This window comes from Aquarana catesbeiana, linkage group LG06 (assembly GCF_042186555.1).
Source record: "Aquarana catesbeiana isolate 2022-GZ linkage group LG06, ASM4218655v1, whole genome shotgun sequence".
NCBI lineage: Eukaryota > Metazoa > Chordata > Amphibia > Anura > Ranidae > Aquarana > Aquarana catesbeiana.
Window position 1 is genome coordinate 317,345,946 of NC_133329.1, and position 16,093 is coordinate 317,362,038.

Below are 16,093 nucleotides of genomic sequence, written 5' to 3' on the forward strand. Positions count from 1 at the left end.
GTTTTGTACACCATCTGTGTACAGACTGCCTCCAGGTAGCCACATTGCATTGGATTTTACAGAAAATTACAGCACTGCAGATTGAAAAGGAAAGGTAATTTTTAAAGCAGAGTTCTGCTTAAAAAAAAAATAATTACAAGTCAGCAGCTACAAATACTGCAGCTGCTGACTTTTAATAATGTGGCACGGGCATTGTAACTGTGGGCGCCCGGCTGTGGCTTCACAGCCAGGCACCCACTGCGCATGCGCGAGCCGCGCGGCGTGCCGTGACTGTAACGTGTCCCAGATGATTGCCGAGAGGGAGGAGGGAGAGGTGATCTCCCTTCCGGTGCCATGGTGCCCCGGGAGGAAGTGGGAGCTGGGACCCTCTAAAAAGAGGGTATCCGCTGCCCCCCAAAAAAAATGACATGTCAAATGTGGCATGTCAGGGGGTCACCTCCCTTAAAGCGGAAGTTCCATTTTTAGGTGGAACTCCACTTTAATAACATTCAATTACAATATGGCCTGTGTTGCAATTGTATACACCAGTGTATCAGTAAAGACACCCTTTAAAACTATGGACAGTTCTGAGGCACCCCATTCTAAAATGTAAAAACTATTCTATTAGGTTTACACAATGCAGCAACATCCACATTTAGGACACCCAATGTTAGAGGTGATTTATTCTTCCAAAGCAAATACACTTTTGCACACTGGTACTGACTAGTATTCCAATGTTTCTCTTCTCCCTCTGTTTTTCTCCATCACATAGCTAATGAGATCCCCAAAGCTGATGGAGAGAGGCAAGGGAGGGTCAAACAAAGATGATATGCAGGCAACTGACATCCTCCTTATCAACTGATGATGTCGTTGGTCGTTAGGACGCTGGCAGCTAGAGTCTAGGTTCACACTCACAGCGGGAATGAAATCCTGCAAGTTCAGGTGATCTCGCACAATGTCAGTCCCGACTTCAGGGGTGGTTTCAGAGACATCTGTGAGGGTTGCTGCACAGATATCAATGGAAATCGCACACCCAAGTCGCCAAAAGTAGTACAGAAACTACTTTTGGGAATCAGTGCGCCGTCGCACCAATTCGGACGGTGCCATTGCCGGAAATTGCCGCCGGTTTGGCATGCGATTTGACATGTCAAATCGCATGCCAAATCGCTCCAATGTGAACCAGGGCAGAAGGTTGTAATGGTGAACAATGAAAACCTGTGACTTAGTGTAATAAAAGGCAGGTTTATCCACCCACCGGCTTGTATACAATTTTGAGGCAATTTTTAGGCACTTTGTCAAGGCACCCCTGAAGAAACCTCAAGGCACCACATGGCGCCTGGACACCCTGGTTAAAAAAGGCTTATATTATTATTTGCTTTTTTTTTTTTTTTTTTATCCCCGTGAAAGTGGAGGTACCCTTTAAGAGTGATGAGAAAAATCATTTACCACTGACAGGGGTGCTTGCAATGATCAGCTTTTACTTATCCATGTAAAACCTTTGCCTCAAAAGATAAGAAAACTGTTGTAACTGCTTGTGTAACTGCAGTTTGAACTGTAGTTCGTTTTTAATGTGTTAGTGTATCTAAATCTGCTAATATAGCTAACACTCCCCTCCCCCCCAGATTAACAATGCTGCTGTCTGCTGTGCTCCTGTGCTCACTTATCTAGAGTTGGCAGACTCTAATGCCTCGTACACACGATCGGACTCTCCGACAACAAAAACGTGGAATTTTGTCCGAAGGCCGTTGTCTCAAACTTGTCTTGCATACACACGGTCACACAATTGTTGGCCAACAAACACGAACCTAGCGACGTATTATGTGGTTTTTCAGCTCTTTAGCGCCACCCTTTGGGCTCCTTCTGCTAATTTTGAGTTAGTAGAAGTTTGGTGAGTGTTGATTTTCATTTAGCGCTTTTCAGTTCATTTCGTCAACCAGCCATGTTGCGGAATCGGAGGAGATAATGTGTTATTTATTATTGGCCTTGGAGTTATTGCTTTGACGTTATTTTTTTGGTTGAATAATAATTTGATTTGGTATATTTTCTATATTTTTGGATGCATAGAATGCACTTTTTGGTTAAGTTCTATTGGCAGATAGCATGTCTATTTTTTTTTTTTTTTAATGCACAATAAAAAAAATATGGAGAATAATACTTGGCTATGTGTTTTACTTCAAATGACAGTTTGGGAGTAGGCAGTTACATTTAAAAAAATACAATGTAAAATTGACAAGGGACACCAACATAGTTGTATCTTTGATCCTAAAAACTACGGGATAATGGTGCTGCAGTAACTTGCCCAAATAATAATAAAAAAAAAAAAAAAAAAAAACAGCGTAATAATATTATTCTTGATATCACTAGAAAAAAAAGCCTTTGAAAATTTGTTTGCAATAACTCCATCAGTATCACCAGCAAAGCAGCTTCATTATTATCCCATTAAAGAAGAAGAATTGTGCGCTGCATTTGGAGATTTCATAATTTGCCACGTCACGAATGTTAATTCTCCATTATGAACGCTAGTTTACAAGACCCACCGATTCTGTTTCCGAGCATGTGTGTTTATACTTTGGACTTTTGTCCGACGGACTTGTGTACACACGATCAGAAAATCCGACAACACACATTTGCTGGCGGAAAATTTGAAAACATGCTAGCCAACATTTGTTGGCAGAAAGTCCAACAACAATTGTCTGATGGAGCGTACACGCAGTCGGATTTTCCACAAAACAGCCTGTCATTGAACATTTACCATCAGAAAGTCCGATCGTGTGTACGGGGCTTTAGGGCTCATTCACACTGCAGTTCAAAGGAGCTCAAAGAAGCGGATCCTACAGGCTTTTAAGCTAATTTGAGCTCTTATATTTTCTCCCCTCTATGTTAGCCAATGTGTCCATGCCCACTCTGGCTTTTCAGGCATTTTCAGGCATATGCTCCTACAGGCAGACAAAAACCACCAATCTCGAGTTTTTGAGAGGAGCAAGTGCCCCAAATAGCTCAATAGATCTCAAAAAATATCAAGAGTGCAAGAGAACGTGCAAATACTTTTGTTCCAGCTTTTTGTTTTGTTTATACAATGGTTAAGAAAATACAGTCTATGAGGGTTTGTAAGAAAAAACGCTTTAAAAAAGCTCGAAAGAGCTCTAATGCCGCGTACACCCAATCGGAATTTCGTCCCGCAAAAGACCGATGACAGTTTTTCGTCGGAAAATGCGACCGTGTGTATGCTCCATCTGACTTTTGCTGGCCGAATTCCAGCCAGCAAAAGATTGAGAGCAGGTTCTCAATTTTTCGGTCGGAAAAAGTTCCTATCCTAAAATGCAATCGTCTGTGGCAATTCTGACGCGCAAAATTCCTATGCATGCTCGGAAACAATTGGAAGCATGCTCAGAAGCATTGAACTTAATTTTCTTGGCTCGTCGTAGTGTTGTATGTCACCGCGTTCTTGACGTAATTGTCGTAATTTCAGCGAACTTTTGCATGGCCATGTGTATGCAAGGCAAACTTGAACGGAATCCCGTCGGAGAAGCCATCGTACCTTTTTCCGACGAGAAGTCCGATCGTGTGAACGCGGCATTAGATTGTAAGCTCTAACGAGCAAGGCCCTCTAAATTCCTACTACTAAAGTGTATTGTATTTGTACTGTCTACTCTTAAGTTGTAAAGTGCTGTGTAAACTGTCAGCTCTATATAAATCCTGTATAACAATAATAAAATAGTTCAATAAAAAGAAGAGAAGAAGCACAAAAAAGAACAAGCTTCTTCAAGATTTTATAGGCAGAAATAAAAGCTCAAACGCCTGTAAAAAGCAGCTTTTTTTTTGAGCTGCAGTGTGCATGAGCCCTAATACAGGAGGTGCCACGGGCCAGATCATCAGTTGAAAACAGAGGGGAAAAGCCTAAAAAAAAAGAAAACTAATGCAGCCACCACATCTAATGATTGGTGAGCTGCAATATATTACATTTTTGGTTTTGGATTTAATATTACTTTAAAGAAAACTCATGCTAATAAATTATGCAGGCAGTGGGGCACGAGAGAGACTATATATACCTTTATGTGATAAGTTTAAGAAAAAATAAGTTACGGTGTTACTTACCTCTTCCCTCATTTTCTTCACAGTTTCTCCTTTCTAAAAAAAAATAGGATAGTTAATTCTATAATGTTATTCAGGTTAAACATCCTTCTTTGCAGAATTTTTTTTTTTTTACCACTAGGTGGCGATAGGATGTATAAGAATCCACAACGCCTGTGTTTAAATGGGAAGAGAAATAATGCCCTACTATCGGTGTCAGTGATAGAAACAGTGCACCATCATTGGTGTCAGTGGATGGAACAATACCGCATCAGTATCAGTATAGGGAGGATAGTTCTCTACCATTGCCGTCACTCAGAGGAATAATGCCCCATTGTTGTTGTTAGTGGGAGAAAGTGTGTTCCATCGTTTACATGGATGGAAGAACTAGCAGCTCAGCATTGTTGTCCATGGGAGGAATAGTGCTCCATCATTGGTGTAAGTTGGAGGAAAGGTACTTCATCAGTGGTGACAGTGGGAGGAATTGTGGCCAACATTGGTGGGAATTGTGCACCATTGTCGTTGTCAGTGGATGGATTTGTGCTCCATTGTTTGAGTCAGTGGAAAGAAATAGGAAGAAATAGTGTCTCATCATTGGTGTCAGTGAAAGGAATAGTGAGTGCCCCAGGGGCCATCAAAGGGAAGTTTGGGGACCATTAGGGCTGTCTGTAAGGCAGGGAAAAAGGGGCAGCTGCCCCTGGCCCAGTCATTGTTGTGTGGCCCAAAGCAGCTGCCCCTTGAGCCTACACTCTCTGAAAATAGTTGACAAGTGGATTTGGGAGGGCCAAGGGTCCAATGAATATTAAAGATGACCCTGACTGGTATGCAATGTGTTCTCTCACTCCTCTCAACAACAGCAAGCAAATACATTGCCAATATTTTTCAGTAAGTGTAGCAAAGATTTTCAAAGTACTTCTGTACTTCTTTTCTGGCTGAATAATCTTTACCCCAAAACATTATCATTATTATTAAAGAAGAACTACATTAAAATTCTCTCAATTATAGTGGTTGTAGCGAATAGCATTACTGCCAGCCCCTCTGTTATAACAAGGTATATTAGACAGTGTCAATGGTTTTTAAAAATCATGCCATTAAATACCTTAGTTCAGAGTGCCGTTGTACAGTCAGTTGTTCTCCTGCTGCTGTCCTCCCTCGATCTAAGGACTATAGCAGGAGGGGCTGAGATTCCCCTCTGACTCCACCTGGGAGGTCACGTGACCACTGTGCTGTCTGCTCAGCCCCTCCCGCTGTAGTCTTTAGATGGGGGAGGAGAGTGGCGGGAGGTCACGTGGCTGCACAGCAGCGAGCTGAAATAAGGTATTTGGCGACATCATTTTATAAAAACATTATAAAAACATTGACACTGTGTATTATACCTTGTTGTAACATAGGGGCTGGCAGTAATGATATTTACTGACTTTACTGCAGCAAGAGGGTAGGGGATTTGGAGATCGCTCTCACACTAGGAACTGACAGGTGGGGAGGGGGGGAGACTCTTACACAGTATAAACAAAAAAAGGCACTTATTGAGAAAAGAACAAAATGCTGCACACCCCAAATGATATCAAAGAAAAGGAGATTTCCCCCATGTGGGGTTTTCTAGGCAGCAAAAAGGTAAAAGCATAATAGAGTGTGGTTTTGTTGTTGTTATTGTATAAACTTTATTGATGGCATGATCTCAAAAAATGATGACAATAATAGTTAAAATATGGGCTGTGGTACAGGAGATATAATGGCAACAACACAAATGAAACCGAGAACAATAATATATAATAATCAAGCGCTATTATGGGATAATAAGTGAAATCCTGACACGTTTCGACCCCACCGGGTCTTCTTCAGAGGATTTGGGCGCTGTAAAGAAATTTACACATATAGGGATTCATAAATATAACCACAAAAAATAAATAAATAAATTATAATAATAGTGAACATTTTCCAGTATAGTTACCAATCACATTATGTAGACTCTTACACAGTGGGATGACGGAGGCATGTAAACTGGCCACGGTATCATGGATCAGCAGCCATGATTACCTTTGTCAGTTCACATAAGGGACACAGAAACAGACAGGATCAACCTGCCCTTTTAGAGTTACAACCTCTTCAACATTAACTCTTTTTAATCCTTTGCTGCTAACATTAGTCAATAGATAGGAAGGTCAAATATATTTTATTTACTTTTTTTAACAGTTTTTTACATTTCTTCAGTTGCTTCCTGGTTTCTGGCCTAGGCCAAAATGATGCCATACATCCCAGAAGCAGTGGTGGCTGGTGGTCTTTCTTGGCGGGTGGCAAACAATGCACCCACAAGCAACCCCACCCCTCCCCCCTCTGGCCGGTTGGTCGGCCCTACACTTACCCTGGGTAAGCGCTTTCCTCCGGGCGACGGGCGGCGGCTTCTCGTGCATCTCCTTAATGTGGCCGTGCATCTCCTCCTTCCTCCTCCTAGGTGGACAATAGGATTGCCTGTCCGTTCAGCCAATCAGGTAACGGGTCTCAGGACCTGCTTCCTGATTGGCTGGGAGGAGAATCAGTGTGACAATAGCGAATATTATTTTGCTATTGTCACACAACTGGGTGGGCTCAGGGCGCAGTGCTCTGCGCCCCGAGCCCACCCATTTTTGAAGCCTATTAGAGCCTCTCGCTCTAATGACTTGCTTCAAAAAAAAACAAAAAACATTGGAATCCATGCGCCCGGAGCCCTGCATATAGATTAGGGGGCCAGACACATGGATAGGAGGGCAGCGCCCGTGCGCCCTTAATTGATGGGCCACTACTGCTAAGGAGTCTTAATGAGCATGAGGTGGGGAAGGGCTTTTTCAGCTAAGCACACCTTCCTTCCTGTAAGCCTGAGTTAAGGGCAGATGGATTCCAGGAAGTAAATGCTAATTGAATCATTTCCCCGTACTCAAGATGGCCATGGCTAGAAAGTCTGGGGGTGTTTTCAAAGGGATTTCTCAACAAAATAAAGCATGGACACATGGATGGGTGGGTTTATTTGAATAATAAATATGAATTCAATAGCGTTTTAGGTTTGTGGTGTTGAGATACAGTGAACAGTAGTTCTAAACACAAAAGTTTTTTTTAACCTTAATGCATCTTCTGCATTAAAGTGTTACTAAACCCAGGACCCTGCATTCACTATATCTGGTCTCCCTCAGGACACAGAACATGGTGATGAAATTATTTGTGTCTGGTAAAGCTTGTAGGAGGAGTTTTCATTCTCCCCTGATTGTCCTATGAGTCCGCAGGACCCCTGACCCTCTGTCTGGAAAGTGCTCATTGGCCCTGTGCTGATCACTTGCACCCTCTCAAGAAAAAAAAAGCTCTCTAAGAATTTTACACCAAACTGAGCATGTGCAGAGTGCCACCAAGGCTCTGTTCTATCAGGAGATGGTTTGGGGACAGTGGAAAAAGGGGAAGATCAGAGAAAACAGGATCAAACAGCCTTTTTACGTAATATAATCCCTTAGGTTCCACAGTGAGTATTACAAGCATGTTTTACTGCATATACAGACTGATTTTACTGTTGTGGGTTTAGTAATCCTTTAAGGTAAAAAAAAAAAAAAAACAGCTACAAGCTAGTGGGTGGAGTACAGTTTCTCGGCTCAATAAAGTTGATTGCAAGATCGCATTTCAGAGTGCAATGTGCTTTCTTTATTTGCATGTATTTGGATATTAATTATGAGAGGGTGGTAAAACCCTTTGTACCTTATAACTTCTTTTTTGCCTGGTAGCATTTTTCTGCTTGTAGAGGTTGTAATCTTGCTTGTAAAGGTATTGCATAAACCTGAAGTATAAGCTTGTTGTAAATCAAACTCCCCAAAGAGCAATAATCCAGCATCATTACATAAGGTTAATCCAATGTAAATTCATACTGTAGATAAAATATACCATAATAGGGACATGACGTTCTTGCTGTAAGCATGACCACAGACATGATACACATACAGCATAAGCCCACAAAAAAAAAAAAAACACACAGATGATGGAGCTAAATCCTTATCTAGTGAATCACTGCAGAAATGGCATTTAACCACTTAAGCCCCAGACCATTTGGCTGGCCAAAGACCAGAGCACTTTTTGCGATTCGGCACTGCGTCGCTTTAACTGACAATTGCGCGGTCGTGCGACGTAGCTCCCAAACAAAATTGACGTCCTTTTTTTTCCCCATAAATAGAGCTTTCTTTTGGTGGTATTTGATCACCCCTGCGGGGCTATAATAAATACGCCCAAAAATATATAAAAAAACATTTTTTTCCTCAGTTTAGGCCGATACGTATTCTTCTACATATTTTTGGTAAAAAAAAAAATGGCATTTTTATTGATACATTTTTTACTACTGGTGGTGATCAGCGATTTTTATCATGACTGCGACATTATGGCGGACACGTCGGGCAATTTTGGGGCGATTTTGGGACCATTCACATTTATACAGTTATCAGTGCGATTAACAATGCATTGATTACTGTGTAAATGTGACTGGCAGTGACGGGGTTAACCACTAGGTAGCGCTGTAGGGTTTAAGTGTGTCCTAGGGAGTGATTCTAACTGTGGGGGGAGGGGCTATGTGTGACACGACACTGATCACCGCTGCTGATTACAGGGGGCGGTGATCAGTGAGAGTGTCATTAGGCAGAACGGGGAGATGCTTGTTTACATAAGCATCTCCCCGTTCTTCCTCACTGTGAGACAATTGCGGGTATCCCTGCGGACATCGAGTCCACGGGACCCGAGATCATGGTCACGGAGCTCCCGGCGGGCGGCCACACGCGCCTGCAAGCCGCCTCTTAAAGGTACATTAATCTGCCTGTATGTGCCCTTCTGCCACAGTATATGTGCGTGAGGCGGTCGGAAAGCGGTTAAAGCGGAGTTCCACTGGTTTTTGAGTTTATTAAAAGTCAGCAGCTACAAAAAGTGTAGCTGCTGACTTTTAATAAGCAGACACTCACCTGTCCCAGGGTCCAGCGATGTGGCCGCCCAAAGCCTCCATTCTCTCCCCCTCCTCTTCGTTGAGTGTGGGCGCCCGGCTGTGACAGTTTACGGCTTTACAGCCGGGCACGCACTGCGCATGCGCGAGCCACACTGTGCTCCGTCAATAGCCAGGCAATGTTCTGGGACCTGTCACGTGTCCCAGAACATTGCCGGGAGGGAGGTACCGCCTAGGAATCACCTAGGCAGTCAGAAGTTGGAAGGAGGAAGTGGCACAGGAAGTCCAACTCCAAACCAGGTACCCAGCCCCCCCCCCCTAAAAAAAATGACATGCCTACTGTGGTATGTCATGGGGCGAGGAGTACTTAAAGGGGAAGTTCCACTTTTAAACCCACAACAGTAAAATCAGTCTGTATATGCAGTAAAGCATGCTTGTTATACTCACTGTGGAACCTAATGAGTTAATCCTCTGCATTGTGTAAAAAGGCTGCTTGATCTTGTATGCACAGATCCTCCCCTTCTTCCACTGTCCCTCTGGACAAGTCTGGATAAGACAGAACCTTTGGAGACAAGCTGCACATGCTCAGTTTGGTGTCTATTGCTAGAGAGGTTTCTTTTTCTTGGGAGAGTGCATGTGATCAGCACAGGGCTAATCAGCACTGTCCAGACATGTCCAGACAGAGGGGCAGAAGCCCTGCAACCTCATAGGACAGCTCAGTGCAGTATGAAAACACCTCCTACAAGCTTCACCGGGAACTGATAGAAGTCACAAGACTGCTATATACTGGTGATGAGAAAAGGTATTTAGCGGTTTATATTTACTAAAATAATTGCAATTCCATGTTCTGTGCACTGTGGGAGACCAGATATAGTGAATGCAGGGTCCTGGGTTTAGTAACACTTTAATTATGCACAAGAGTTGTATGCCTTGCACAAATAGTGTCTACAAAGGTCTTCCAAGACAATCTTCATTTGCTGTGTTAAGTAGGAAACTAGTAATAAATCTTGCTCAAATATTATTTATTAACATTGCATAAAGGTTGAAAATGCACCAAACTGTAATAGCTAATCTTCATTACATAACCTCTACCAAGCAGATAAGAGCAAGCTATTACTTAACACGAAAGCATATTTGTCAATAAATAACCTAGAAAATGTGAGCTGAATCTAGTGGGCCTGATTTATTAAAGTTTACGCATGATATATTCGGGCCACAGAAAGCATAAGGAAGTGGCCCATGGGATTGTCGCCCCCTGTCCCATACTTTTTTCTTTCATTTATTAGTCATACATTGATTATATCACATCAGCTAGATCACACAATGAGTTTTGATGAAAGCCCTGTGATACTACTGTACCAAGCAGTTTGGAGTTACTGAGCAGGAGTGCTGTCACCGGGCAGATTGTGATCTATCACCAAGCGGAGTTGGTATTTAGCTGACCTATGAATTTGTGATTTATGTTTTGAAAGGAAAACATCTGTCCAATCTCTGTGACCTTTATCCTTTATATGTTTTTCCCTCTTAGGCAGCTAACAGCATTTAGACATGTGCAGAACAAAAAAAAATTGTTTTGTTTCAATTCGGTATTTACATAAATTTGTGTCGTTAAATTCATTAAATTTATTTAATTCAATTTCGAAATTTGTTTTGTGTATCCGAATTTGATTCAAATTTTCCGAATTTGGTAGAATTGAACTCAATTCGAATTCAAATTTATTCTATTTGAAATTCGAATTTTGGAAGATATTTATATTCTTTCTATTTCATTCGATTCTATTGTTTTTTTCTATTCAGTTCTTTTCTATTCTTTTCTATTATATTCTATGCTTTTCTATTCTATTAGAATTTATTCTGTTCAAAAGTCAAATTTCGGAAGATGGTTATATTCTTTCTATTCTGTTGTTTTTGTATTCTATTCCTTTATTTTTTATTCTATTATATTCTGTTCTTTTCTATTCTATTTGCATTCAAATTTATTCTATTCAAATTTATTCTATTTGAAATTCAAATGTTGGAAGATGATTATATTCTTTCTATTTTATTCTATTTTATTATATTGGTTTTTATTTCTATTCAATTCAATTCTATTCTATTCTAATCTATTTTTTTTCTTTTCTTTTTACTATTCTTTTCTATTCTTTATACTTTATGGGAAAATATCATCCACTTTGTGGATAGAGACTGTCTGTACCAGTATGGTTGGTATGGTTACATTTGGTCAGCTTGAGTCTTAAAAACGAAGCAGCTTGGTATTATTGGTAGAACTTGTCATTTTTTTGTTTGTAAGTCTTTAAAACTACAGCGCTGCTACTACTAGTAGTAGCAGCGCTGTAGTTTTAAAGTTAGCATAATAGGGTTTCTCTAAACTTACATTACAGGAGCAGCCCCAGTATTTACCACCTGGGTTTGACTCACATAGAGAGATCATTATAGTGTCCATAGCGTGGCTATATTGCAATATCATTCTATTCTTTTCTATTCTAATCTATTTTTTTTTCTTTGTTTGAAAGTTTTAAATTAAAATTAAATAAAGTTATTACTAAAATTTCTAAACCCAGTAAAGGGGTTGTGATTTTTTTTCTCCCCTCAATATGGTTCATGTGTTTATGTATGTATTTATTATATTAATTTGTGTTTGGGCATTTGGGAGGACGTATGGGTTGTACAATCCCATGCTGGTGCGTTGATCAATCAGACAACCAAATTGTATTCCTGCTGTATTTATTATATACCCATAATGTGAGTGGACACGAGACTATGCTATATTTCATAAGAAATTTGTTATGCTATCAACCATAAGCCCCAGCATTAAATGTACACCAGTTAAAGAGGAACTTCACCCTTATCTTAAAAAATACATCAACGATACCTTTAGAAACGTTTATTAATGGAGATTTACAGATACTTATTGATAGTTGCATGCTTTTTATTCTTTGCATACCTTATTTTTCATGTCCCCCCCCATTCTTCTCACAGTGGCCATTTTCACTAAGGGCAGATGAATCCATCTCCCTTTACTTCCTGGATCTCTGGGTTTACTGTGTAATGGATGTGATTATGAGTGTTATGGTGAAATGCCTATTTCAAATATAACCATATAGATATAAGTGCTTATCTCTCTCTCTCTCAGCTATCAGCCTTAACCATATTCAATTAGATGTCTGCCAGCTTACCCCCCCCCCCCCCCCCTTCATGTGGAACAGAATTGCAAGAGTTAAGAACAAGTTAAAAGAAGATTGCGCCTGTTTTCAAGAACTGGAAACAAGACACCCTATTTAGCTATGATAGTCTGCTATTCCCTTATATAGATATAACCCAGCTAAAAGCTTATACTTTGTCACAATAATGAATATGTATATCTTGTGGTCTGCATACGCTTGTCTTATTTGATATTTGATTTGATAACAAAATATCCAGCTCACGGTATATTAGCCGGGGTCCAGGAAGTAATAAAAGCAGAAGTATCAATCTACTGAACTCGTGTATGTGTCAGTAATTTGCTTCAAGTGTGCACACTTTTACATTGAAGGTTAATTTGGCCAGGGGGACAGAAACAAAAGTACCAAATGGTTCTGGTTCGGTCCAAAACATTTGGCGCCCAACGTGGGGCTCCAGATTGGCCCAAAAGTTAGTCAAACTTAGAGGACACTGAAAGAGGACCAAAATACGGGCGGAGCAGAGCCCCTGATCAACTCTGGAGAAAACGGTAAGACATTTTTCTTAATAATTTGTCTGCTGTTTGATCCGCATCCGTATTTGGTTAATATCTGTCTCCGCATCGGCTTCCTGCGGTCCACAAAGACAGGTATATATCTTGTCTCGAGCCTATTTATATAGTACGAACCTGCAATTGTTTCTGACCCGCCTGTATTTGGAGTGTTTTGTGTTTTGTTTTATCGATCGATCTTGTGTTTTGTGACGGCCGTTGTGAATGAGGGATTGATTATATAGTCACGGATGGAATAATTGACGTGGTTAAACTTCTCCTGAGGATTGATATCAGGAGAGGGCGTCAGGACGTGGTTAAACTCCTCCTGGGGGAAATAATTGTGCGGTAAAGCACGGATTACCAGGAGGGGGCATCAGGAATACGCCCAGCGGTGGCGTGGGGATCCCGTGAGGATCTGATTAATCCCATATTTCATTTCAATCGTCACATTAATTGTTGTTGGTAATGTCATGTCCTAGATGTGTCTGTGGACTGTTATTTGGCATCAATGAGGAGACTTGGGGCCTGGTCACGAAGGTAGAACCAGGTTATAAGAGATCTATTCTCGGTCACAAACCCCTACTGCCACATACTGCGCATTTATTGGTGTTTAGATTAAATGTATGTAGTGTAAATATCAGCTGCTGGTGTTTCATGTCTGCTCATTAAGTGTTTTATTAGAGATCTTCTCAGTTCCTCATCTCCATATCACTGTGTATTTCTATTCAGTTCTCTTTTTCTCTCTCTCTCTCTCTCCAGTGTCTTATTAGAGATCTTCTCAGTTCCTCATCTCCAAATTACTACTGCGTATTCCTACTCAGCTGTGTCTCTTTTTCTCTCTCTCCTGTGTCTCATTCTTGTTCAAACCTAAGAATGGTGACATGGGACACAAGTTAGCGAAGCCAAAAAAGGGCAGTTTGGCCTGTGATTTGGTATTAGAACGGGAGGGAGAGGATGCTGTGAAAAAGGGAAAGAAATTAGCAAAAGTGTGTGGGATTGATATGCATTTGGGTGGGAGATTACAAGTAGATGAATGGGGTACTGTTTTTTGAAACGTAAATAAGGTCTGTTGTCAGATTATGGGTTGCTACGAGCAGCAGATGCTTGGTTTAAAGTTGCAAACGCTATTCATGAAGAAGAGGGTGGATGGAACAGGAAACAAACCAAAATGGTTGCATTGTGTACGTGTACAAGAAAACTAGAAAAGAGGAAGCTAAGTAGTTAGCCACCGCCCTATAATGGCGTCTGGTCCCCAGGAAGTAGACACTGCCCTTCGTCTACCGCCCCTCTGTTCTGAGTGACACCTCCCCTTGTTGCAACACGCCCTATGCCACCGCCCCATGAACCGCCCACACCGAAACCCACCCACATGTTTCCAGTGATAGAACATAGTAGCAATCAATGTAGCATTTTAATTAAATAAATAATTTATGTATAGGATGTATTGAATATTTCTGAATATTTCAGTCAGAGTCTGAATTTAGTTGTAATTGCTTACCCTTGCATTATTGAAGCTAAAAGGTGTTTCTTTTGGTTTTAATTGTGTTTAAGCTGTATTAACAATAATTGGGGAGTTTTAAATGTTCAATTTCAATATTTAACAGTAGTATAAATAAAGAGGAAGTTTATGTATTCTAGGCGTTATGCCAGAAGAGCAAAAGAGGAAGTGCTTTCTTTGCTTAAATCTATGTGCTAGATTTAGGTAGGCCCCATTCACATCTGAGCGTTTTTGTATTCTGAAAAAAAAAAAGACTCAGTATCTAATTAGAATGTTTAGAAAGAAAAATAAATATGTATGTTGTGGAGATCGGCTGGACCGAGGCTCCCTATAAAAAATTATTCTGTATGGAGATGGTTCACATCTCTACTCTAGAAACGCCTGAAGTCAATATGTGTACAAGAAGTTTACTGATTTGGGTTTTAGCGTGCTGAACAGAGCGCATAGACACATGTTAGCTGCCGCATTTATTTCAGGTCTTAAAGAGTCAATCCGAAAGGGTCTGAGTATAGAAAACCCACAACCTTGGAGCTTGAGACGTTGTTATTAGTAGTTATTAGGTCCAGAATCCTCACAGAACAGTAGAGAGTAGCTCCTCTCATGATGGCCTCTGACACACCCTATCTGCGCCCACCAGTACCAACTCCACGTGTCTGCTACAACTGCGAAAGAACCAGCCACTCCAGAAGGGAATACCGAAGCCCATGGAAATTCACCCACAGTCAACCAAGCCCCAACCGTGGTCCACATGAAAGCGCCCAGTACCAGGGACATGACACCTCACCTACCTCTCCGGATCACGTGGACCTTCTCCACAAGGATTCAGGCAAGCCTGTTTCACCTTCCAGCTACACCTGGATTGTTATGCCACAAGGTGCCCAGAACTCCCCCTCCCAATTCGCCAAGGCAACGGCCCTCATTCTGGACACCTGGATGAAGTTACACCCAGACATTGTACTCCTTCATTATGTAGATGACCTCCTGCTTGTGATTGCCTCAATCTACTCTGAAAGCCTCCTCCACTACCTGGTTGAGCAAGGTTGCAAGGCCTTAAAAAGCAAAAATTCCAGAAAGAAGGTGATTTTCTCAGGCCTCTGCATCTCCCAAGGCACCTGACATCTCACTGAAGAAAGAGTTGCTGCAATCAAGGGCATCCCTTTGCCTCAAGGTCAAGCAATCCCTTTATGATGCCCTGAAATCTGACCCTTTCCTACTTTCTCCAGAAGCTGTGGACAATTTTGAAACTCTGAAGGAGATCCTCTCAACAGCCTCTGCTTTGGGACTAAAAGACTTTCAAACTGTCTCAGAGAGGCAAGGACATGCCACAGGAGTTTTGGCTCAGGCCCATGATAACAGACTCAGGGTATCACTCCTGTCAACTGGACTCAGTGGCCGGGGGGGACCCTCCTGCCTTAAAGCCGTCTGTGCAGCCCAATGCCCCTCATGACATAACTGCCATACTGAACCAAGTACAGCCCAAACACCTGTCCTCAACAAGACACCTCAGACTTCAGTGTGCTTTGCTTCTCCCCGATAACATCACCATCCTCCGATGTGATACCCTTAGCCCATCCACTCTCCTTCCTCTTCTCGAGGGGGGAACCTCTTTGGAAAATGATTCTCATCTCACCGCTCATGACTGCTTTGAAGTGATGAAGATGGACACAACACACTTACCGACAGTCAGTGAAACAGCATGCAAATTGGCAGAAGGAAATTTTGGGATCATACGGAAAACCAGAGGGTTCTATCAAGGATTTAATGGATGCCCTACTCCGCTGGGAAACAAGCTGCAGATCGAACGCAAGAAGTGGTCAGCAGAGTGTTTTCTTCCATTCCAGATCCTGAGTTAGACACAGGATCGCACAAGTTGGTCCCTGGTGATTGGGTCCTGGTAAAG

The 16,093-nt window shown here is 41.6% G+C and overlaps 1 protein-coding gene across 8 annotated transcripts in view; it reads right to left on the reverse strand.

Moving 5' to 3' along the window:
- PCBP3 (poly(rC) binding protein 3) overlaps positions 1–16,093 on the reverse strand; it is a 136,542-nt gene that overhangs the window by 64,368 nt on the left and 56,081 nt on the right. For all 8 annotated transcript variants that reach the window (XM_073633721.1, XM_073633720.1, XM_073633718.1 and 5 more), the window contains exon 4: positions 4,075–4,107. In XM_073633721.1, coding sequence (XP_073489822.1) covers positions 4,075–4,107 — 33 coding nt within the window. The remainder of the gene's footprint in view (positions 1–4,074; positions 4,108–16,093) is intronic.